Consider the following 24,988-nt stretch of genomic DNA (forward strand, 5'->3'; position numbering starts at 1 on the left):
GTCTCGTGCGGTAGCTGAGCAGTACTCGGGACAGGCAGATTTGGAGTGAGCCTTCTGTGACTCGTTTAAGGCTCTGTTTGATGGTTTGCACTGCCCGCTCTGCCTGCCCATTGGAGGCTGGTTTAAACAGGGCTGAGGTGACATGTTTGATCCCATTGCGGGTCATGAATTCTTTAAATTCAGCATTGGTGAAAATGGCCCGTTGTCACTGACCAGTAAGACAGGCAAGCCGTGGGTGGCAAACATGGCCCTCAGGCTTACAATGGTGGCAGTGGCGGTACTTCCCAACATTATTTCACATTCAATCCATTTTGAAAAAGCATCCACCACCACCAGGAACATTTTACCGAGAAACGGGCCTGCATAGTCGACATGGATGCTCGACCATGGTCTGGAGGGCCAGGACCACAAACTTAGTGCTGCCTCTCTGGGCACGTTGCTCAACTGAGCACATACGCTGCATTGCTGTACACTGCACTCTAAGTCAGAGTCGATACCGGGCCCCCACACTTGGGATCTGGCTATCGCTTTCATCATTACTATACCCGGGTGTGTGCTGTGGAGATCCGAGATGAACGTCTTCCTGCCCTTTTTGGGTAGCACTACACGGTTACCCCACAACAGGTAGTCTGCCTGAATGGACAGCTCGTCCTTTCACCGCTGGAACGGCTTGATTGGCTCTTGCATTTCAACGGGGATGCTGGCCCAGCTCCCATGCAGTACACAGTTTTTTACGAGGGACAGCAGAGGATCTTGGCTTGTCCAAGTCCTAATCTGGCGGGCCATGACAGTTGATTTATCATTTTCAAATGCTTCCATGACCATCAACAAGTCTGCGGGCTGCGCCACCATCAACAAGTTTGCCGGCTGCGCCATTTCCACCCCCATGGTGGGCAATGGTAGCCGACTGAGAGCATCTGCACAGTTCTCGGTGCCTGGCCTGTGGCGGATGGTATAGTTATATGCTGATAGCGCGAGTGCCCACCTTTGTATGCAGGCTGAGGCATTAGTATTTATCCCCTTGTTTTCAGTGAACAGGGATGTGAGGGTCTTGTGATCGGTTTCCAGCTCAAATTTGAGGCCAAACAGGTACTGATGCATTTTCTTTACCCTGAACACAAATGCTAATGCCTCTTTCTCGATCATGCTGTAGGCTCTCTCGGCCTTAGACAAGCTCCTGGAACCATCGGCGACAGGTTGCAACTTCCCCGCAACGTTGTAATACACACCCGACTCCGTACGACGACGCGTCACATGCTAGCACAAGTTTTTTACAATAGAAGCAGCTTGTTGGGAGCATAAAATGTTTCTGGCTTTGTCAAAAGCAATTACTTGGCTTTTTCCCCATAGCCAGTTCTCACCTTTGCGCAATAACACATGTAGGGGCTCTAAGAGGGTGCTTAACCCCGGTAGGAAGTTACCAAAATAGTTGAGGAGTCCCAGGAACGACCGCAGCTCCGTGACGTTCTGTGGACTGGGCGCGTTCCTGATAGCCTCTGTCTTGGCGTCTGTGGGCTGAATGCCATCCGCCGCGATCTTTCTCCCCAAAAACACCACTTCTGTTGCCATGAAGATGCATTTCGACCTCTTCAGCTGGTCGCTGGAGGACCTCCTCCATGTTTTGTAGGTCCTCGATGGTGTCCCAACCCGTGATCAATATGTTGTCCTGAAAGACCACCGTGTGTGGTACCGACTTGAGTAGGCTCTCCATGTTTCTCTGGAAGATCGCTGCAGCCGATCGAATTCCAAACGGGCATCTATTGTAGATGAACAGTCCCTTGTGCGTGTTGATGCAGGTGAGGCCCTTCGAAGACTCCTCCAGCTCCTGCGTCATGTTGGCCAAAGTCAGGTCGAGCTTGGTGAACATCTTGCCTCCTGCCAGCGTCGCAAATAGATCGTCTGCCTTAGGTAGCGGGTATTGGTCCTGTAGCGAGAAACGATTAATAGTTACTTTATAATCGCCGCAAATCCTGACCGTGCCATCACTTTTGAGTACTGGAACCATCGGGCTGGCCCACTCACTGAATTCCACTGTGGAGATGATGCCCTCGCGTTACAGCCTGTTCAGCTCGATTTCCACTCTCTCCCTCATCATGTGAGGTACCGCTCGTGCCTTGTGGTGAATGGGTCGTGCCTCTGGGACCAAGGGGATCCGCACCTTCGCCCTGGAAATGTTTCCAATGCCTGCCTCAAAAATGGAAGGAAATTTGTTAAGAACCTGGGTACATGAGGCCTCATCGACATTTGATAGCGCTCGGATGTCATCCCAGTTCCAGCGGCTTTTACCCAGCCAGCTCCTTCCAAGCAGTGTGGGGCCATCGCCCGGACAATCCAGAGTGGCAGTTCATGCACCGTGCTGTCGTAGGTGACCTTGACCATGGCGCTGCCCAGGACAGTGATAAGCTCTTTGGTGTACACGCCCAGTTTCGTGTGTATGGGGCTCAGAGCTGGTCTGAATGCACCACAGTCTCTCAAACATCTTTTTACTCATGATGGATTGGCTAGCGCCAGTGTCCAGTTCCATGGCTACAGATAAGCCATTCAATTTTACATTTAGCATTATAGGTGGACATTTCGTAGAAAATGTGTGCACCATGTGTGCTTCAGCATCTGCCTTCATCTCTGAGGCTCGAAGTTGCTTTGATCCACCATGGACCGATCTTCCTCTGCCACGTGGTGGTTAGCAGGTTTTGCAGAGCTTGCAGCTTGTTTGCAAGCTCGGTAGAGGTGCCCCAATGTTCCACAGCTCTTGCAAACATACCCTTTGAAGCGGCATGAATAGGCTGAATGGAAGCCTCCATAACGCCAACAAGGTGTGAATTGCCTTGCATTCATCCTTTGTTGGGGACTCTGAGCCATCTGGACAGCTGAGGCCTGCTGGCAGTTGCAGACTCGTGGGTTCTGCCTGTACATTTCTGCTCGCAAACACAGTTCCAGTTAATTTATGAACATTGCTAGCACTTGTGTGCTGAGAGATTTGTTTGGTGTTATCACTGGTGGACATAAACGCCTGTGCTATCGCAATGGCCTGACTGAGGGTCGGTGTCTCTACAGTCAAAAGTTTTCGTAGGATGGTCTCGTGGCCAATGCCCAGTACAAAAAAGTTTCTGAGCATTTGCTCCAGGGAGCCATCAAACTCACATTGTCCTGCAAGTCGCCTTAGCTCGGCAACGTAGCTCGCCACTTCCTGACCTTCAGATCGCTGGCACGTGTAGAACCGATACCTTGCCATCAGCACACTCCCCCTCGGGTTAAGATGCTCCCGAACCAGTGTACACAGCTCCTCATATGACTTATCTGTGGGTTTCACCGGAGCCAGAAGATTCTTCATGAGGCTGTAGGTCGGTGCCCCGCAGACTGTGAGGAGGACCGCTCTCCTTTTTGCAGCGCTTCCTTCTCCGTCCAGCTCGTTGGCTACCAAGTACTGGTCTAGCCGTTTGACATAGGCTTCTCAGTCCTCACCCTCCGAGAACTTCTCCAGGATGCCCACAGTTTTCTGCATCTTTGCGTTGGATTCGTGTACTCGTCGACAGTTATTGTGTTCCTAACACAGATGAGGCTGCACACAGGGAGGTTAAAATAACAGTGACCTCAGTCTTTAATAAGACACTCCAGAGTGAGGAACAGGCCTTAGGGGCCGGCTTATATACATTGCTTCCAAGGGATGTTGGGATCTCTTGGGACTTCAGGGGATGAGCTGACTGGTGGCGGAACATGGGAGTGCATACTTTACTGATACACAACAATGATAATAATCATGATTACATCTGTCGGTTATGTGTTGTACCAGTCTCTGTGACAGCACCTAGCAATGATATCACGCAATGATCTCATGCCATATCATCATGTTACCTTTTACAGGAGAAACTATCGAGGAATAGGGCTGAGCAGAGGCGAACAGGTTGGGGGGGTCACCAGTCATCAGCGACCTCACTGACGTGGAGGAGCATGTGCTCACACTAGTGGGGACCCACCTCCGGACAGTCAGGCCGTCAGCTGCAGACCCTGAAGTGATGCCACGTGAGTAAAGTATACACCATTGCATGATGCAGTCAATAGATGCCACACCCACTCATATCCGAACATCAATGTATGATAAATGATTTCTAAAAGTGTCCTATAAATAATGCTGGCCTCATGAGAACCATTGTAATGCAGAATGTGTTGATGGGCATGAAATGTGATGTCTGTGATGATTTTGATAGTGGTGGTGCTTTTGTCACGCGGGGCCGGACTTGCCAGACGGTCCTACATCTGGTGCTGAGGAGCTCCGATTCTCGCCCGTCAATCTACTGGGTCTATTCTCAACAGATGAGAGCGCGGACTTTGAAGAGCCTGCATCTCCAGACTCCAGAAGGCATTCGACCCCAAGGCAATCTAGTGCTCCTCTGGCCATTCCCATCTCCACTCTGGAGGTACCAGACCGAAGCACCCTCGCCACAGGACACCCCAGGTGTCCCAAGGATGGTGCCGAACCCGCGGAGTTTTCGTGGATGCGGCAGGTCTGTCCCCAAGCGCCAGATGAGAGGAGCGACATGGTAGAGTTGTCCAGGAGGACTGTAGACATAGGTGACCAGATCCTACAGTGATTGGGGGGCATATCCCGACAGCTGGCCAGCATCTCCGGCACTATGATGGAGTATGTTCCGTGGATGGCGGAGGCCCTGGAGGCAATAGCCAGGAACACTGGTGGTACAGGCCTATGGTACTCCACCCCTAAGCTCCTCACCCCCAGTGCCAATGACAGATGAGAGGCAGGAGCAAGATCCTGCTTCTGGATCCAAGAATGTTCCCACCTCGGTACCCCCCACTCCCTTTTCCATGCAACCACTGGCTCTGCCTTCATCCCCCACAATGAGGCACCGCCTGAGGGCAGCGTGGTGCGAGGAGGGAAAGGGGTAGAGGTGGGGAGAAGAAGGGGAGGGGGGAAGGAAAGTGAGGTGCAGGTCCGCAGATGATGGCTTTGTTATATCTCCATCTCGGTGTACGCAATTTGTTGTAAGGTATGGGGAGAGGGGGGCCACCCTGTTGGTTTGCATTTGTATTCTGTGTTGCGGGACATGTTGACCATTTGATTGATGTCAATGTTCTAAAAAGTGGGGTGGGGGTGGGATGTTTTTTCCCATGATACTTATGATTTCAGACCAGTGGTCATATTAAATGTTTTTTATCTAATATAACCTTGTTGCGCATTGTCTCAGATAGCTGGACCCTTACACACTGGTGATTCCTTAACATGAAAGGATATAATTAAACTTAACTTTAATCAACTTAAACTTTAACTGGCACCAAGGTGATGCCCACCATTGATGTCTGAGCTGCACACACAGCAGTGTGTTAGCTTTGTCAATAATAGCAAAATTCTTTCAGGCAAATCACTTATTTCTCAGCTACTGACGGTAAGAGTCTTGCAGCTATGTAGCCACCACGGGCCCTTTCCTGCGGTCTAGAGGGGGGCAGAGGCATGGTTTCAGCGTCAGCCTGATTGTCTGGCCCGAGGTCAGCGTCCACCTCCTCTTCCTCCTCTTCCTTTCTCTCTTGAAGTGGACCGTCAGTCCCTTCTGGCAATTCTTGTCCCCTCCTGATAGCCAAGTTGTGCAGCAAGGAGCACACCACCACGAATTGAACTTCAAGCTCAGTGTGGTATTGTAGCTCCCCTCCTGAGTGCTCCAGGCATCTAAAGTGCTGCTTAAGCACACTAATGGTTTTCTGGGCCACATTGCGTGTGGCTTTGTGGCTCTCATTGTATCGCTTCTCAGCCTCAGTATAGGTGTCACGCAAGGGGGTCATCAGCCAGGTGGCTAGGCCATGTCGTTTGTCACCAAGCATCCAGCATTGACCTTGTGACTGACTGGTATACATGTCAGAGACAGTGCTCTCACGCAGGATGTGAGCCTCATCGAAGTTGCCCAGAAATTTGGCATTCACTGCCAGAATTATCTGGTTGTGATCGACAACTAGTTGGACTTTCAGGGAGTGAAATCCTTTTTCTGTTGCAAAAAACCTCTGTATCCCGAGAAGGTGCCCGCATGGCGATGTGCGTATTGCTCCCTGCACCTTGGGGAAGTTAGCAATTCGGTAGAATGCTCAAGCCCTGTCAGTCTGTGCCCCCATGGTCATAGGGAAGCTGATAAAGTCCATCCTACGCATGTACAGTGCTTCAGTGACATGTCTAATGCAGCAATATGAGGCATGCTGAGATACAGCGCAACTGTCAACCGCGGAGGCCTGAAAGGAACCCGACACGTCGAACGATAGTGCCACAGTGACCTTGACCTCGACGTACAGTGATGTCCTGAAGTTCCTGGCAGGCTGCAGATCTGCCCTGATGAGCTAGCATATCTCTCTGATAACCACTTTGTGGAAGCGCAGTCTCCGAAGGCAGGTGTTCTCGGATAAGTCGAGGTAAGACCGCTTCTCCCTGTAAGTGCAGGGGATATATGGTCTGGTCCTCCTCATCAGTCTGGCACTTCTTAGATTGGGCACATATTGCTGTGGAGTAGACGTTGTGCCATTTGCACTCTGCAGCATCTGCGTTGTAATCGATGCAGGCTGAGAAATGGCTGGCTCCATTCCAATAAAAGTATAATGCCGATTGTTCACAAGCAATAAATTTCCCCACTAAGACACCTACAGTAAAATCCAATCATCCACAGTATAAGATGTCTGTTGAGATGGTCACATCACCTGAGAAGAACTCCAGAGTACATCCAAACTCCCCCGAAGTTGAAACAGCCTTTTCAATGAAGCGACCTGTTATTTACAAAATGGCGTCCACACCGCTGTGATTAGTTCAGTTCAACTTTCTCATAGCGTTTTTTTCGGTGAGCGAGATTGTGGACAAGATGTGTGCGAGGTGCTGAAAGTGATGCTGGGCGTTAGTTTCGGCAAATGTGATCTTTATGACAAAAAAAAGTGGGCGGTCGGTATTATTGAATCACGGCGTTAATTACGTGCCGAAAGTAATGCTGGGCGATATTATGGCCGTTGGGTTTGCCCATTCTGATGATTCCGCCCCAAAAAAGTGGGTGGGCGGTTATATTTTTTCTTGGCGTTACGTACATGCCGAAAGTAACGCTCGCCGCTAAGTTTCCGCGAAATGGGCATCAGTTTCCATTTTGTGCCTAAATGGGCGATATGTGGGTGTTACACCTCATTTCAGCGTTGAAATGGACATTAAGTGAGTGGTATGCATGAAAAATATTGGAAAATCTAGCCCACAGATCTGCAACAAAATGATAAACTACAGTAAAATAGATAATCATTTAGAAAAATAGATAATCATAATCGCAGGAGTCGGCAAGGAAGGATTTTGACCGGCCACGTTCTGCGCATGTGCCACCCGGCGTCTGGAAATGGTGCCGGACGAGGGGTGGTGCTGGATAAGGGAGTCCTGGATAAAAGAAGTTCAACCTGTGTTACCCCTTTATCAGCTTCTAGGATTTATGCTCTATCCCTCTGGCTATACATCCAAAAATCCAGTTAGGTTTTGTTATTTCTGCTCCGCAATGTGTGGTTGGTCTTTCAGATCAATCTATGGTGCTATATCTTGCAGCCTAATGTCATTTAATTTAAATTCCCACGATTTATTTTCCTTCCTTAGTCTCATTACTTTGCATTTGTCCACATTAAAATGCACTTATCACTCATCCGCCCACCCTTCCAAATTATCCAGATCACTTGATATTTGATTTGCCTGTTCCCTGTTGAAAGCAGACACTGATGCACTGGGCATTAGCAAGTAAATTGCATCTGTGCAGTTTTATTTCACCCTGTTTTAACCTAAACCTGCTTTCTGGCTGGACTGTAGAGAGAGCAAGAGCACATATACCATCCGATCAAGCATATAATAGTTCACTGACTTCATTAAAAGCTAACTACATACCTGCATTGAACTACTCACCCAGCTCCTGATATAATTGAAATATAGGCGGGTTCACTTTTTCGCCTATGGTAAAACTTTACGCATGTTACAGAACTAATCTCGTCCAGAGATTTTTTTATTGCCTGTTTCTGCGATTCAGCTACAATTAAAGAAGAAAACAAAATGAAGCAATAGAGTGCATTTAAATTCACAACACCACCATAACCTTGACTAAACAGATATACAGACATCTCACAATCTACAAGGTAATTTACAAAAATGAAACTAAAGCAACTAGAAAAAGCTGTGTGAAGAAATGTAGAACTTTTGTTTCAAACCTATATGTAGTTAGTGAGTGCTGCACTGCCAGAGGTGCTGATTTTCAGATGAACTGTTAAACCTAAGCCCCATCTGCCTTTTCATTAGCACATAAAAAATCCCATGGCATTATTCAAAGAAGAGCAAGAGAATTCTACCAGTATCTTGGTAAACATTTATTCCTCAACCAACATAACTAAAAACAGATTTGTCGTGTTGCTGTTTATGGTAATTGGTGTGTGCAAATATGCTGCAATTCCCTACACTACAATAGTGACTACTCTTCAAAAGTTCTTTTTGGTTGTGAAGTGCTTTGGAACATGCTGAGATCATGAAAAGCACTAGATAAATGCAAGCTTTTTCTTTTGTTTACAATGTGGATTACACCCTGCATTGCAGTTTTTAAAGATTTTAAAATGCCAACAAGTTAGTAATGGATTAAAGTTCCCACTCAGATGTGATGGTAGCAATTCCTGCAAATAATTTTTTTAAATGGTCACTGGAAATAAAAATGACCTGCACTGGAACCTAGTTGCTATTATTCAAATCTACCACCTCAATATTTATGTATTATAGTGTAAGGTAATGAATATAATGAATGTGACTGCATCCATTGCTGGTACAACATAGAATAGAAGAGCACAAATTATTTACCTTGTCAAACATTGAGGGCTAAAAATGTTATTGCCGCCAAAATCAGGCACGGGGATCTCAATGCATGATCAAACCATGCCTATTCATTCCAACGCAGGTAGCACGCAAACTACGAGCTCCCTGGTAATTTACATGGTTGCAGTGTGCCGCCCAGTGCTGAACACGCTGCTGAGTGGCTGCATATTCAGCAGGGGGCCTAAGTTTGTGCGAGGCTAGCACCAATTAAAGCTAGGCTGCAATTCTTAAATCCAGACTGCACCTCTTAAAGGGGAAGTGCAGGAAGTCATTGCAGAAGGGTGTTCCACTTGGGAAACACAGGAATTGCATAACATGCCAGAGGGAGGGCTCCAAGGTTTTCCAACGAAGCACTGGTGGCCTTACTGCAGGAGGTGTATAGGAAGAGAAAGGTCCTGTATATACAAGAGGCCAGGAGATCCTCCAGACAGATACTGTGAAGGCAGTGGGAGCAAATAGCAGTGGAGGTAAATGCCATCAGTGTTGCCCCGAGGACCTGGTGTAGTGCTGAAAGAAGCTCAATGACCTCACACGGATGGTCAAGGTCATCTTCAAAAGCAATATCCCAGGAACTGCACCACTAGCATCACACACTGCTGAATGCACCACAGCCCCATCACGCACCTACCAACAATGTCTATCAATCACGACTCAAACCTCACATTCATATGTTCCACCTTACACATTTACCACTGCTGCAAGCCTCACAACAACATCTCACAGCTTGCATACAGTGCCAGCTATTCAACCATGACAGCCACATCAACCAAACACATTGCATCACACTCACTGACACACTTCCCTCTCTTTTGCAGAAGGTGGCACATAACCGCAGGCAACAGCAGTTAACCGGAGGGGAACAGACATGCCTACATATCCTAACCCTGATGGAGAAGACGATGCTTTGCATTATTAGAGTGGCCGTGATTGAGCCAGTGGCCAGCGATGGGGCTGAAACCATTGAAGATGATGGTATGCTCATACCTAATCCTCTTTCTCACATCCCACTTCCTCCCCATCCCACAATGTCTTCTGGTTTACAAGCTGTTCATGGTGTAAGCAGACGCATTTTGCTTTGCCCCTCTCCGCTCAGCATAACCCTTCTCTTGTGCCTTTCTCCTTTCAGACATCCAACAACTTCAATCTGGGTAGGCAGCGGTGGAAGAGGAAGAAGACAATGATGAAGAAGAAACACCATCACTTGATCTAACACTCGCAGCTACAAGCTCAGATACTGGTTTTGCGCGTACTTTAGAGAGTAGCATAGAGGCAGAACACAGGGCACGAGTGAGCTGCATCCAGATGTCGGACATCCTGGAGAGCTGTATTGAGATACCGGTGTTTGTGCAAATGTGATATGTTGCCCATGAGGCAACCAGCATATGGTGAAGATGCACTAAGAATGGGTCTCAGACATGCTGAGTTATTTGACAACAGCACGACATGAAATGGCGCCTGTGGCTCAGCAGGGAAGGCACTGAGATATACTTCCACGAAAAACTGACCTTTTTAATGAAACAATATAGAGTTAAACACATTGGTACCGATCAGAGGGATTTACATTAAAGTAGAGAGGGACATAGAATTTGGATTTCTAAAATTCCAGGTAGCGATCACAATGAAATTGGAATAACTGATGATAAATAGTGAGAATATCCACATGATGCATGTAAAAAGAGAGATGAAGAATCTTTTAAGTCTATAATTATTTGATCATGTGTTAAACTGTAGTGTTCTGTACAATGTATTATGATGTAATGCTGGCATTGAAAGAGGGACATCTACCTTTGGAAATCATGAAAGGTGGATGAAAGTTTAAAACATAGTTTAGCACCTATGGACTAGAATTATAAAGATAAATAATCTACCTTGTTATATGAGCAAGCATTAGAAGGAGAAATAAAAAGTGGCAGATATGTTGGACATCCTGGCGAGTTATATGTTGAACATCTTGGGGAGTTAAGGGTTAAGTATTCACCCAAGTACCATAAAAATGTTATCTCCATAATATCTTCACTGCTTTCCTCCCTCAGCCTTTGCACCGAGAAACTTCTCATCTGTGGTGATTTCAACCATCATCTCAATTCATCATACTTTCCTTCTATCCTCCCTTCATCTCACTCTGTGAGCTCCTCAATTCATATTCACAGCTATCCCCTTGACCTTGCCATCTCTCGTGGCCTCGCTACTCCCACTGCGTCAATCACAGATAAAGCCATCTCTGACCATTTCCTTGTATCGCTCTCCACCCACAACTCCCTTCCCCCACCCAACCCTATTTCCTTCTGTGTCCACGCCTGGAAAAAACTCTCTCCCAACTCTCTTACAACTGGACTTATGTTATACCAACTGTCCAACTTTTGGCCCTCCATTCACCATGACATTTCTGCAGCTACCAATCTGCTCAACTATACCCTTTGATGCCCTAGACCCTATTAAAACCATTATTCTCTCTTACCCTGGCTATTCCCCGTGGTACAGCCCTCGTCTTTGTCCCTCAAGTCCAAGAGACACAGGTTTGAACATATATGGCGGACCATTGGTTTAGCCATGCTCAGCCAATGTGGCTGGAGCACATAAAGCATTATCGGGTCCTATGCTTGTCTGCCAAAATTGCTCACTATTCCAAGATCATTCTGGAATGCAAAGATAATCCCTGGTTTCTATTCTCTACTGCTTAACATCATCTTAAACCCTGTTCCCATGTCTCCTCCACACTCACCTCCAACAACAAAGGCGAGGAGCTCATGGACTACTTTGTCTCTAAGATTGAGACCATCCGATCAGCTGCCTCTGCCACTTCCATTCCTTCCCCAGCCCATCGGGCCAAACTTCTTCGAAGATTCCCACCTGCCCTAGCCCTGAACTCGCATCTTTCTCCAGTTTCTCTCTGATGTCCCCTCTTGAATTATCCACGCTCATCTTGTCCATGAGACCCACTTTCTGTTCCTTCGACCCTATTCCAACTAATCTGCTGAGCACCCAACTTTCTTTTCTGGCTTCCATATCAGCTAACATTGTTAATAGTTCACTTTCTTCAGGTACTGTCCCCCTCTCCTTCAATTCTGTCACCATCACTCCTCTCCTCAAAAAAAGCAATCCTTGACCCCTCTGTCCTTGCAAACTACCGCCCAATCTCAAACCTCCCTTTCCTCTCCAAAGTCCTTGAATGTGGTTTCATCTCCAAAATCCATGCCCATCTTTCCCTCAACTACATGTGTGAATCCCTCCAATCTGGTTTCTGCCCCTCACAATACCGAAATGGCTCTCATTAACGTTACAAATGACATTCTTTGTGACTGTGACAATGGTAAACTAACCCTCCTCGTCCTTCTTGACCTGTCTGCAGCCTTTGTCATGGTTGACCACTCCATCCTCCTCCAAGCCTCTCCACCCTCCTCCAGCTAGCTGGGACTGCACTCGCCTGGTTCCAATCCTATCTATTTAATCGTACCAAAAAATCCCCACCTGCAATGGCTTCTCATCTCACTCCCGCATCGTTATCTCTGCTATCCTCCAAGTATCTCTACTTGGCCCCCTCCGATTTCTCATCTACATGCTACCCATAGGATGACATCATCTGAAAACGTAGCATCAGTTTCCACTTGTACGCTGACGACACCCAGCTCTACCTCACCACCACTCGGCCCCTCCACGGTTTGGACGGTAAATTTTTTGCCGGGAAATGGTTTACGTCTGCAGCCAGAAATTTCAACAGCTGGGCCCTGAGGGAGCACGAAGGGAGTCATTCCACATCTCTCTTAGTGCGCTAGGCCGGCTGAGCAACTGAAAATCTCAAGCTAATGAGCCGGCCTCAGAGCGCCCTTAGTGAGGCCTTCCTGGAAAATAAAAATTCGGCAAAGAAAACACAAAAAACATTCCCAATACCTTGCTCACCCCACATAAACATAAATCGCAAAATTAAAAAAACAATCTCACTTGCCTCATTCAGTAATTCCTTCCCTCACCACCATCAGGACAGCTTTGACCACCTGGTTTTTCAGGTGGTCCCACTACGGGGCACTACAGGGTCAGTGCAAATCAAAAATTTCCAAATAAAAGATCCTCTCGGAATGAGTGATCACAGTATGGTTGAATTTGTAATACAGATTGAGGATGAGGAAGTAGTGTCTCAAACGAGCGTACTATGCTTAAACAAAGGGGACTACAGTGGGATGAGGGCAGGGTTGGCTAAAATAGACTGGAAACACAGACTAAACGGTGGCACAATTGAGGAACAGTGGAGGACTTTTAAGGAGCTCTTTCATAGTGCTCAACAAAAATATATTCCAGTGAAAAAGAAGGGCGGTAAGAGAAGGGATAACCAGCCATGGATAACCAAGGAAATAAAGGAGAGTATCAAATTAAAAACCAATGCGTATAAGGTGGCCAAGGTTAGTGGGAAAATAGAAGATTGGGAAAATGTTAAACGACAGCAAAGAATGACTAAGAAAGCAATAAAGAAAGGAAAGATAGATTACGAAGGTAAACTTGTGCAAAACATAAAAACGGATAGTAAAAGCTTTTACAGATATATAAAATGGAAAAGAGTGACTAAAGTAAATGTTGGTCCCTTAGAAGATGAGAAGGGGGATTTAATAATGGGAAATGTGGAAATGGCTGAGACCTTAAACAATTATTTTGCTTCGGTCTTCACAATGGAAGACACAAAAACCATGCCAAAAATTGCTGGTCACAGGAATGTGGGAAGGGAGGACCTTGAGACAATCACTATCACTAGGGGGGTAGTGCTGGACAGGCTAATGGGACTCAAGGTAGACAAGTCCCCTGGTCCTGATGAAATGCATCCCAGAAAAGAAATGGCGGAAGTCATAGCAGATGCATTCGTTATAATCTACCAAAAGTCTCTGGACTCTGGGGAGGTACCAGCGGATTGGAAAGCAGCTAATGTAACGCCTCTGTTTAAAAAAGGGAGCAGACAAAAGACAGGTAACTATAGGCCGGTTAGTTTAACATCTGTAATGGGGAAAATGCTTGAAACTATCATTAAGGAAGAAATAGCGGGACATCTAGATAGGAACAGTGCAATCAAGCAGACGCAACATGGATTCATGAAGGGGAAATCATGTTTAACTAATTTACTGGAATTCTTTGAGGATATAACAAGCATGGTGGATAGAGGTGTACTGATGGATGTGGTGCATTTAGATTTTCAAAAGGCATTCGATAAGGTGCCACACAAAAGGTTACTGCAGAAGATAAGGCGACGCGGAGTCAGAGGAAATGTATTAGCATGGATCGAGAATTGGCTGGCGAACAGAAAGCAGAGAGTCGGGATAAATAGGTCCTTTTCGGGTTGGAAATCGGTGGTTAGTGGTGTGCCACAGGGATCGGTGCTGGGAGCACAACTGTTTACAATATACATAGATGAACTGAAAGAGGGGACAGAGTGTCGTGTAACAAAATTTGCAGATGACACAAAGATTAGTAGGAAAGCGGGTTGTGTAGAGGACACAGAAAGGCTGCAAAGAGATTTAGATAGGTTAAGCGAATGGGCTAAGGTTTGGCAGATGGCATACAATGTCGGAAAGTGTGAGGTCATCCACCTTGGGGAAAAAAAACAGTAAAAGGGAATATTATTTAAATGAGGAGAAATTACAACATGCTGCGGTGCAGAGGGACCTGGGGGTCCTTGTGCAAGAATCCCAAAAAGTTAGTTTGCAGGTGCAGCAGGTAATCAGGAAGGCGAATGGAATGTTGGCCTTCATTGCGAGAGGGATGGAGTACAAAAGCAGGGAGGTCCTTCTGCAACTGTATAGGGTATTGGTGAGGCCGCACCTGGAGTACTGCATGCAGTTTTGGTCACCTTACTTAAGGAAGGATATACTAACTTTGGAGGGGGTACAGAGATGATTCACGAGGCTGATTCCGGAGATGAGGGGGTTATCTTATGATGATAGATTGAGTAGACTGGGTCTTTACTCGTTGGAGTTCAGAAGGATGAGGGGTGATCTAATAGAAACATTTAAAATAATGAAAGGGAAAGACAAGATAGAGGCAGAGAGGTTGTTTCCACAGGTCGGGGAGACTAGAACTAGGGGGCACAGTCTCAAAATACGGGGGAGCCAATTTAAAACCGAGTTGAGAAGGAATTTCTTCTCCCAGAGGGTTGTGAATCTGTGGAATTCTCTGCCCAAGGAAGCAGTCGAGGCTAGCTCATTGAATGTATTCAAGTCACAGATAGATAGATTTTTAACCAATAAGGGAATTAAGGGTTACGGGGAGCGGGCGGGTAAGTGGAGCTGAGTCCACGGCCAGATCAGCCATGATCTTGTTGAATGGCGGAGCAGGCTCGAGGGGCTAGATGGCCTACTCCTGTTCCTAATTCTTACGTTCTTATGTTCTTATGTAAAAATCAAATGCTGTTGAAACTGGGGGCATTGCACACTGGATCAATGTGCCCGGGCAGTATTGGTCAGTGCTGCTGGCAGTGGCACACTGAATGTGACTATAAGCTCTTTAGAGCCCCTGTTCTGACCCTTTCTGTTATATATGTATACTTGTATTTACTCTGTACAGCCACCAGAGAGCTCATTCCCTGGAGTCCCAAGGGATCCCATAATCCCTTGAGAGCATGGGTATTTAAGGAGGCTTCACAGGTTGTAGAGGTTCTCTGGAGATCTGCAATAAAAGACTCAGGTCACACTTTTCTTTGAGCTCACAGTGTTCAGTCTGACTCTTTCTCCAACAAACAACTGATGATGAGATACAGAAAGTGAACACAAAGATGCAGAGAACAGTGGGCATCCTGGAGAAATTATCAGAGGGAGATGATTGGGAAACCTTTGTGGAGCGACTCAACCAATACTTCGTGGCCAATGAGCGAGATGGGGAAGAGAGCACTGCCAAACGAAGGGCGATCCTCCTCACCATCTGTGGGGCATCAAATATGGCCTCATGAAGAATCTGCTCACTCCAGCGAAACCCACAGAGAAATCGTACGACAATTTGTGCACACTGGTCTGAGGGAATTTGAACCCGAAGGAAAGCGCTCTGATGGCGAGGTACCGGTTCTGCACCTACATAAGATCTGAAGGCCAGGAAGTGGCGAGTTATGTTGCTGAGCTAAGACGCCTTACAGGACATTGTGAATTTGATGGACATTTGGAGCACATGCTCAGAGACTTTTTAGTACTTGGCATTGGCCACGAAACCATACTTCGCAAACTTTTGACTGCAGAGACCCCAACCTTGAGTCAGGCCATTGCGATAGCCCAGGTGTTCATTGCCACCAGTGACAATACGAAGCAAATCTCTCAGCACACAAGTGCTGCTACAAACACTGTGAACAACATACTGGGCAGGTCACACATACCTGAAGCTACACGTCCGCAGATGTCTCAGCGTTCACCATCTAGGGTGATGAATGCAAGGCCATTAACACCTTGTTGGTGTTGCGGGGGTGATCATTGTTTCCATTCATGCAGGTTCAAAGAGTATGTTTGCAAGGGCTGTGGAACAACGGGACATCTCCAAAGAGTGTGCAGGTGAGCTGCAAAGCCTGTTAAACCTGCAAACCACCATGTTGCAGAGGAGGACAGAACCACGGAGGATCACGATGAACGAGAGCCTCAGATCGAGGAGGCAGAGATACATGGGGTGCACACATTCACCACAAATTGTCCGCTGATAATGCTGAAAGCTGAACTAAATGGACTCCCAGTGTCAATGGAGCTGGACACGGGCGCGAGCCAAAACATCATCGGCAAACAAACTTTCGAAAGGTTGTGGTGCAACAAGGCCTCAAGGCCCGTCTTAACTTCAGTTTGCACGAAACTAAGAACTTACACGAAAGAACCGATTCCTGTAATTGGCAGTGCTACCATAAAGGTCTCCTACGATGGAGTGGTGCACAAGCTACCACTCTGGGTGGTACCGGGAGATGGTCCCACGCTGCTTGGCAGGAGCTGGCTGGAAAAGATACGCTGGAACTGGGACGACGTCCGAGCGCTATTGCCTGCCGACGACACTTTGTGTGCTCAAGTCTTAAACAAATTTCCTTCGCTGTTCGAACCAGGCATCAGGAAATTCCAAGGAGCAAAAGTGCAGATCCACCTAATTCCGGGGGCGTGACCCATCCATTACAAGGCGAGAGAAGCACCGTACATGATGAGAGAAAGGGTAGAGATCGAGCTAGACCAGCTGCAAAGAGAGGGCATCATTTCCCCGATCCAGATCAATGAGTGGGCCAGTCCTGTCATCCCAGTACTCAAGGGAGATGGCACCATCAGAATCTGTGGCGATTACAAAGTAACTATCCATCGTTTCACCCTGCAGGACCAATACCCACTACCAAAAGCCAACGACCTCTTTGCAACACTGGCGGGAGGAAAGACGTTCACGAAGCTGGATCTGACTTCAGCCGACATGACGCAGGAACTGGAGGAATCATCGAAGACCCTCACCTGCATCAACACGCACAAAGGTCTTTTTGTTTATAACAGATGCCCGTTTGGAATCCGATCGGCGGCGGCGGCGATATTCCAGAGAAATATGGAAAGCTTACTGAAGTCGGTCCTGCACACCGTGGTCTTCCAGGACATTTTGGTCACAGGTCGCAACACAGTCGAGCATCTGCAGAACCTGGAGGAGGTTCTTAGTCGACTCAACCGCGTGGGGCTCAGGTTAAAACGCTCGAAGTACGTTTTCCTGGTGCCTGAAGTGGAGTTCCTGGGAAGGAGGATTACGGCGGATGGCATCAAGCCCACCAATGCGAAGACGGAGGCAATCGAGAGCGCACCGAGGGTCATTTCTGGGACTCCTGAACTACTTTGGTAACTTCTTACTGGGTCTCAGCACACTGTTAGAACCACTGCATGTCTTACTATGAAAAGGAGACGAATGGGTTTGGGGCAAAAGCCAAGAAAATGCCTTTGTAAAAGCAAGAAAATTGTTATGTTCAAACAAATTGCTTGTGTTGTATGATCCATGTGCGCGTTTGGTACTAGCATGTGATGTGTCATCATATGGCGTCGGGTGTGTATTGCAACAAGCTAATGATTTCGGGAAACTGCAACCAGTTGCTTATGCATCCAGGAGTCTGTCTAAGGCCAAGAGAGCCGACAGCATGATTGAAAAAGAAGTGTTAGGGTGTGTCTATGGGGTAAAGAAAATGCATCAATTCCTGTTTGGGCTAAAATTCGAATTGGAAACTGACCATAAGCCACTTATATCCCTGTTCTCCGAGAGTAAAGGGATAAATATCAACGTATTGGCCCACATCCAGAGATGGGCGCTCATGTTGTCCGCATACAACTGCGCCATCCGCCACAGGCCAGGCACAGAATACTGCGTCGATGCTCTCAGTAGGCTGCCGTTGCCCACCACGGGGGTGGAAATGGCGTAGCCCGCAGATCTAGCCATGATTATGGAAGCATTTGAGAGTGAGCAATCACCCATCACTGCCTGGCAGATCAAAACCTGGACAAGCCAGGGCCCCTCATTATCTCTAGTCAAAAGCTGTGTGCTTCACGGGAGCTGGTCCAGTGTCCCAGTGGAAATGCAGGAAGAGATAAAGCCGTTCCAGTGGCGCAAAGATGAAATGTCTGTACAGGCAGACTGCCTTCTGTGAGGCAATCGCATAGTGGTCCCCAAGAAGGGCAGAGACACCTTCATCAATGATCTCCACAGTACCCATCCAGGCATCGTAATGATGAAAGCGATAGCCAGATCCCACGTGTGGTGGCCCGGTATCGCTGCAGACTTAGAGGCCTCCATTCACAGATGTAATACATGCTCGCAGTTAAGCAAAGTACCCAGGGAGTCGCCGCTAAGTTTATGGTCTTGGCTCTCCAATCTGTGGTCTCGGGTACACGGTCGACTATGCAGGCCCGTTCTTGGGTAAGATGTTCCTTCTGGTTGTAGACGTGTACTCCAAGTGGACTGAATGTGAGATAATGTCGGCTAGCACGTCCGCTGCCACTACTGAAAGCCTTCGGGCCATGTTTGCCACACACGGCCTACCCGATGTCCTGGTGAGCGACAACGGGCCATGTTTTACCAGTGCTGAGCTCAAAGAATTCATGACCCGCAACGGGATCAAACATGTCACATCTGCCCTGTTTAAACCAGGCCAGATGCCCAGCGTCCAATGGTCAGGCAGAGAGAGCAGTGCCAATCATCAAGCAAGGCTTGAAGAGGGTAACTGAATGATCACTGCAGACTTGCCTATCCCGAGTCCTGCTTAGCTACCGCACGAGACCCCACTCACTCACTGGGATCCCACCTGCTGAACTGCTCATGAAAAGAGCTCTTCAGACAAGGCTCTCGTTAGTTCACCCTGATCTACATGAACAGGTAGAGAGCAGGCGGCTTCAACAAAGTGCATACCATGATAGCGCAAATGTGTCATGCGAGATTGAAATCAATGATCCTGTATTTGTATTAAATTATGGACAAGGTCCCAAGTGGCTTCCCGGCACTGTCGTGGCCAAAGAGGGGGGCAGGGTGTTTTGGGTCAAACTTTCAAATGGCCTCATTTGCCGGAAACACTTGGGCCAAATCAAACTCAGCTTCACGGACTATCCTGAGCAACCCACCTTGGACCCTACCTTTTTGGATCCCCCAACATACACACCAGTGGCAACCGGCACCACGGTTGACCACGAAGCAGAACCCATCATCCACAGCAGCCCAGCAGGGCCCAACACACCAGTCAGCCCAGCAAGGCCAGTTGCACAGCAGCCCAGCGAGGGCCCAACAAATGATTCAACAACACCAGCTTTCACACCGAGACAATCAACCAGGGCAAGAAGAGCCCTAGTTCGACTCACATTGTAAATAGTTACACTATTGACTTTGGCGGGGAGTGTTGTTACATATGTATACGTGTATTTACTCTGTACAGCCACCAGGGGGCTCATCCCCTGGAGTCCCAAGGAATCCCATAATCCCTTAGGAGCACAGGTATTTAAGGAGGCTTCACAGGTTGGAGAGGCTCTCTGGAGACCTGCAATAAAAGACTGTCACACTTTTCTTTGAGCTCACAGTGTTCCGTCTGAATCTTTATCCATACACAACACTTTCCATGGGCCCTAATTGATGGAATTTCTACTCCATAGTTTTTGGTCCATATCACAATCTATCCTTGGCCCCCTCTTATTTCTCATCTATATACTGCCCCTTGGCGATATCATCCAAAAACACGGAGTCAGTTCCCACATGTATGCTGACGACACCCAACTCTACCTCTCCACCACTTCTCTCGACTCCTCCATAGGCTGTAAAGTACTTTGAGACATCCGGTGGTCGTGAAAAGCACGATAGAAATCCAAGTCTTTCTTTTCTTTCTTTTGATGAGCTCTAAATTGTCAGACTGCTTTTCTGACATCCAGTTCTGGATGAGCAGAAATTTTCTCCAATTAAATATTGGGAAGACCGAAACCATTGGTCCCCACCACAAACTACATTGACTAACCACCGACTCCATTCCTCTCTCTAGCATTTAGCTGAGGCTAATCCAGACTGCTCGCAACTGAGTCATCATATTTGACCCTGAAATGAGCATCTGGCCACATATCCGCGGCATAACTAAAACCGCCTATTTCCACTTCTGTAGCCTGCCTCTGCCCCTGCCTCAGCTCATCTGCTCCTGAAACTGTCATCCATGCCTTTGTTACCTCTAGACTTGACTACACCAATGCACTCCTGGCTGGCCTCCCAAATTCTACCCTTGAGGTCATCCAAAACTCGGCAGCCCATGTCCTAACTTGCACTAAGTTCCGATTACCCATCACCCCGTGCTCGCTGACCTACATTGGCTCCCAGTGAAGGAACCTCTCAATTTCAAAATTCTCATCCTTGTTTATAAATTACTCCATGGCCTTGCCCCTCCCTACCTCTGTAATCTCTTTCAGCCTCACAACCCCACGAGATGTCTGCGTTCCTCAGATTCTGCCCTCTTGAGCATCCCTGATTATAACTGCTCAACTTTCGGTGGCCATGCTTTCAGCTGTCTGGGCCCTAAGCTCTGGAACTCCCTCTCTAAACCTCTCTGCCTCTCTACCTCTCGTTCCTCTTTTAAGACATTCCTTAAAACCTACCTTTGACCAAGTTTTTGGTCATCTGCCATAATTTCTTCTTATGTGGCTCAGTTTCAAATTTATCTGTTTTGTCTTATAACACTGCTGTGAAGCGCCTTGGGACGTTTTATTACGTTAAAGGCGCTATATAAATACAAGTTGTTGTTGTTGTTGAAATGACCTTTCGACCACGTATCTACGGAATAACTAAGGCCGCCTATTTCCACCTCCGTAACATTGCCCATTGTGATATCTTGAGACACAGTTTATATAGAACTGCACAACATAGCATCCAATAAGAACTGCACTGCCCTGGTGCTTTATTATTATATACATCAGTAGTCACCAGGTTACGTTTCTCCATCCTTAATGAAGAAGTTAATCATATCAAATAATAAGTGTACATGACTTGATGCTATACACAACTCTTGAAGGGTGAAATTTTCTGGCATTTATAGCCCCATTAAGGCCTCAGGGGGCACAAATGGGGCGCAATGAGGTTTTCGTCTGGGGGAAGCGGTCGATAGTGCCTCTGGGGAAATTGCCCCAGAAGTTTGGGGGGCATTGTGCCATTAGTGTCGTACCCCGCGATTTGTGCCCTGGCTGGCACATGCACGGTGATGACGTCATTACCGTGTGTGCCAAACCTTCACCGTCCCACGCCGATCTCTTTGTGCCCCGCGGGGGAAGTTGCCCCACAGGCGGCGAGAATGGCATCAGCCGATGTCACTGACAGCTTTGCGGGTCACAAAGCTGGTGGAAATCCTCCAACGGGGCAACCCTTAAAGGGGAGGCCATTTGTGTCATACACCGCCATATTTTTCTGTTCGCCCACTTTTCTACCGCCCCGACAATGACGGTAGAAATTGCCAGGCATTCCGTTATGGGTGCTGAGCTGTTGGCCAGGTTGACGGCATCCCTGGTGGCTCAGTGGCAGCCGCCAAAAGGCTGCAGAGCATACAGCGGTCCACCCCTTTAATTGAAAGAGAGGGGCGTTCGGCTCCTGCCCCGGGGACGACTCTCCATGGATGTGCAGCGCCTCCAATAGTGCTCCACATCCGTTGAAAGTAAAAAAGAAATACTTGCATTTATATATCACCTTTCCCACAAACAGCAATGTGATAACGACCAGATAATCTGTTTTTGTTATGCTGATTGAGGAATAAATATTGGCCAGGATACTGGAGTCAGCTCCCCTACTCGTCTTCGATGGGATCTTTTACGTCCATCTGAGATCTCTGTTTAACATCTCATCCGAAAGCCGGCACCTCCGACAGTGCAGCACTCCCTCAGCACTGCACTGGATTGGACTGGAGGGGTGGAAGGGCTGAATTCCACGTCGGGGCGGGACTTCCAGGCTGGGCGCAGGAAGTCCCGGCCCCGGAGGGTTACCGCCCCAAATCGTAGTGAGGGAAATTTCGCCCAGTTGATATATATTTCTCAAGTGGAATCCATTTTATCTTTACAAATTCTACAATAGAATTCTGTAACACAAACAAAAGATATGAACTTATTTTCTATATTTACCGATTAAACTTAACCACTGGTTTTATGTTTTGATGAGGAAACATCTGTCTTGAACAGAACTTTCAATTCTTGTTTAGGACTTAGACTCATTCTCAGTTAAGCCTGAGGAGTGCTTTTAGAAACATAGAAAAATAGGTGCAGGAGTAGGCCATTCGGCCCTATGAGCCTGCACCACCATTCAATATGATCATGACTGATCATTCACCTCAGTACCCCTTTCCTTCTTTCTCTCCATACCCCTTGATCCCTTTAGCCATCAGGGCCATATCTAACTCCCTCTTGAATATATCCAACGAACTGGCATCAACAACTCTGTGGTAGAGCATTCCATAGGTTAACAACTCTCTGAGTGAAGAAGTTTCTCCTCATCTCAGTCCTAAATGGCTTACCCCTTATCCTTAGACTGTGACCCCTGGTTCTAGACTTCCCCAACATCGGGAACATTCTTCCTGCATCTAACCTGTCCAGTCCCGTCAGAATTTTATATGATTCTATGAGATCCCCTCTCATCCTTCTAAACGCCATGAATACAGGCAGTCGATCCAGTTTCTCCTCATATGTCAGTCCTGCCATCCCGGGAATCTGTCTGGTGAACCTCCGCTGCACTCCCTCAATAGCAAGAATGTCCTTCCTCAGATTAGGAGACAAAAACTGAACCCAATATTCCAGGTGAAGCCTCACCAAGGCTCTGTACAACTGCAGTAAGACCTTCCTGCTCCTATACTCTAATCTCCAAGGGCTGACCTTTATCTACATTTGGATTCTGTACACTTTAAGATTGTTTGTCTGCCTGACTCAGACTTACATTTTGACTTTGTCTTGAATTTGTTTCTGGTGCAAGTGATGTAGGATTCACGACTGGTACTCTACTTGGACTCATCAGTATAAAGTGAATCAGCCCAACTTTTAACTCCTGCCACATCTGTAGGTAATATATAATCAATGTGAACAAACCTAACCTTTGCATGATCAAACACTTGACCAAATATGTGCGAGGGCCACATATATTCACTACTTTTCCTGGTAATCATTTTAACCATTTATGGTGATGGTTCTTCACTCTAACCTTCTCGTTAAACTTCACACTTCTCTCTCTAACTCTTACTTTATGATGCCTATTAAACAACTAATGGGAGGAGCAGGCTTCATGAATATCCCCATCCTCAATGATGACAGAGCCCAGCACGTGAGTGCAAAATACAAAACTGCAGCGTTTATAACCATCTCCAGCCAGAGGTGCCGAATGGATGATCCATATTGGTCTCCCCTGAGGTCGCCACCACGACAGAAGCCAGCCTTCAACCAATTCAGTTAACTCCACGTGGTATCAAGAAATGGCTCAGCACACTGGACACAACAAAGGCTATAGGCCCCGACAACATCCCGGTTGTTGTGCTGAAGATTTGTGCCATAGAACTAGCCGTACCTCTAGCCAAGCTGTTCCAGTACAGCTACAACACTGGCATCTATCCAACAATGTGGAAAACTGCAGAGGGATGGCCTGTCCCCATAAAGCTGGACAAATGCAATCCGGCCAATTACCGCCGCATCAGTCCACTTACAATCATCAGCAAAGAGAAGAAAGATGTTGTCGACAGTGCTATCAAACGTAATTTATTCATCAATAACATGCTCACCGATGTCCAGTTTGGGTTCCACCAGGACCACTTGGCTTCAGACCTCAATTTGGCCTTGGTCCAAACATGGACAAAAGAGTTGAATTCCAGAGGTGAGGTGAGAGTGACTAACCTTGACATCAAGGCAGCATTGCACCAAGTGTGGCATCAAGGAACTCTAGTAAAACTGATGTCAATGGGAATCAGGGGAAAACTCTCCACTGGTTGGAGTCATAACAAGCACAAAGAAAGATGGCTGTGTGGTTGGAGGTCAATCATCACAGCCCCAGGACATCACTACAGGTGTTCCTTAGGGCAGTGTCCTAGGCTCAACCATCTTCAGCTGCTTCATCAATGACCTTGTCTTTATCATAAGGTCAGAAGTGGGGATGTTTGCTGATGACTGCACGATGTTCAGTGCCATTTGCAACTCCTCAGATAATGGAGCAGTCCATGCCCGCATACAGAAAGATCTGTACGGCATTCAGGCTCGGGCTGATAAGTGGCAAATAACATTTGCGTCACACAAGTGCCAGACAATGACTATCTACAACAAACGAGAGTCTAATCACTGCCCCTTGACATTCAACGGCATTACCATCGCTGAATCCCCCACTGTCAACATTCTGGGGGGGGGGGGGGGGGTGGGCGTCACCATTGACCAGAAACTTAACTGGACCAGCCACATAAATACTGTGGCAACAAGAGCAGGTCAGAGGCTGAGTATTCTAAGGCGAGTGTCTCACCTCCTGACTCCCAAAAGCCTTTCCACCATTTACAAGGTACAAGTCTGGAGTGTGATGGAATACTCTCCACTTGCCTGGATGAGTGCAGCTCCAACAACAGTCAAGAAGCTCGATATCATCCATGACAAAGCAGCCCATTTGATTGGCACTCCATCCACTACCTTAAACATTCACTCCCTCCATCACCGGCATACTGTGGCTGCAGTG

At 47.3% G+C, this 24,988-nt stretch overlaps 1 protein-coding gene across 9 annotated transcripts in view; it reads right to left on the minus strand.

Moving 5' to 3' along the window:
* LOC139279957 (low choriolytic enzyme-like) overlaps positions 1-24,988 on the minus strand; it is a 630,591-nt gene that overhangs the window by 327,531 nt on the left and 278,072 nt on the right. For all 9 annotated transcript variants that reach the window (XM_070899317.1, XM_070899318.1, XM_070899312.1 and 6 more), the window contains one exon: positions 7,904-8,024. In XM_070899317.1, coding sequence (XP_070755418.1) covers positions 7,904-8,024 — 121 coding nt within the window. The remainder of the gene's footprint in view (positions 1-7,903; positions 8,025-24,988) is intronic.

The sequence above is a fragment of the Pristiophorus japonicus genome, chromosome 14 (genome assembly GCF_044704955.1).
Source record: "Pristiophorus japonicus isolate sPriJap1 chromosome 14, sPriJap1.hap1, whole genome shotgun sequence".
Taxonomy (NCBI): Eukaryota; Metazoa; Chordata; class Chondrichthyes; family Pristiophoridae; genus Pristiophorus; species Pristiophorus japonicus.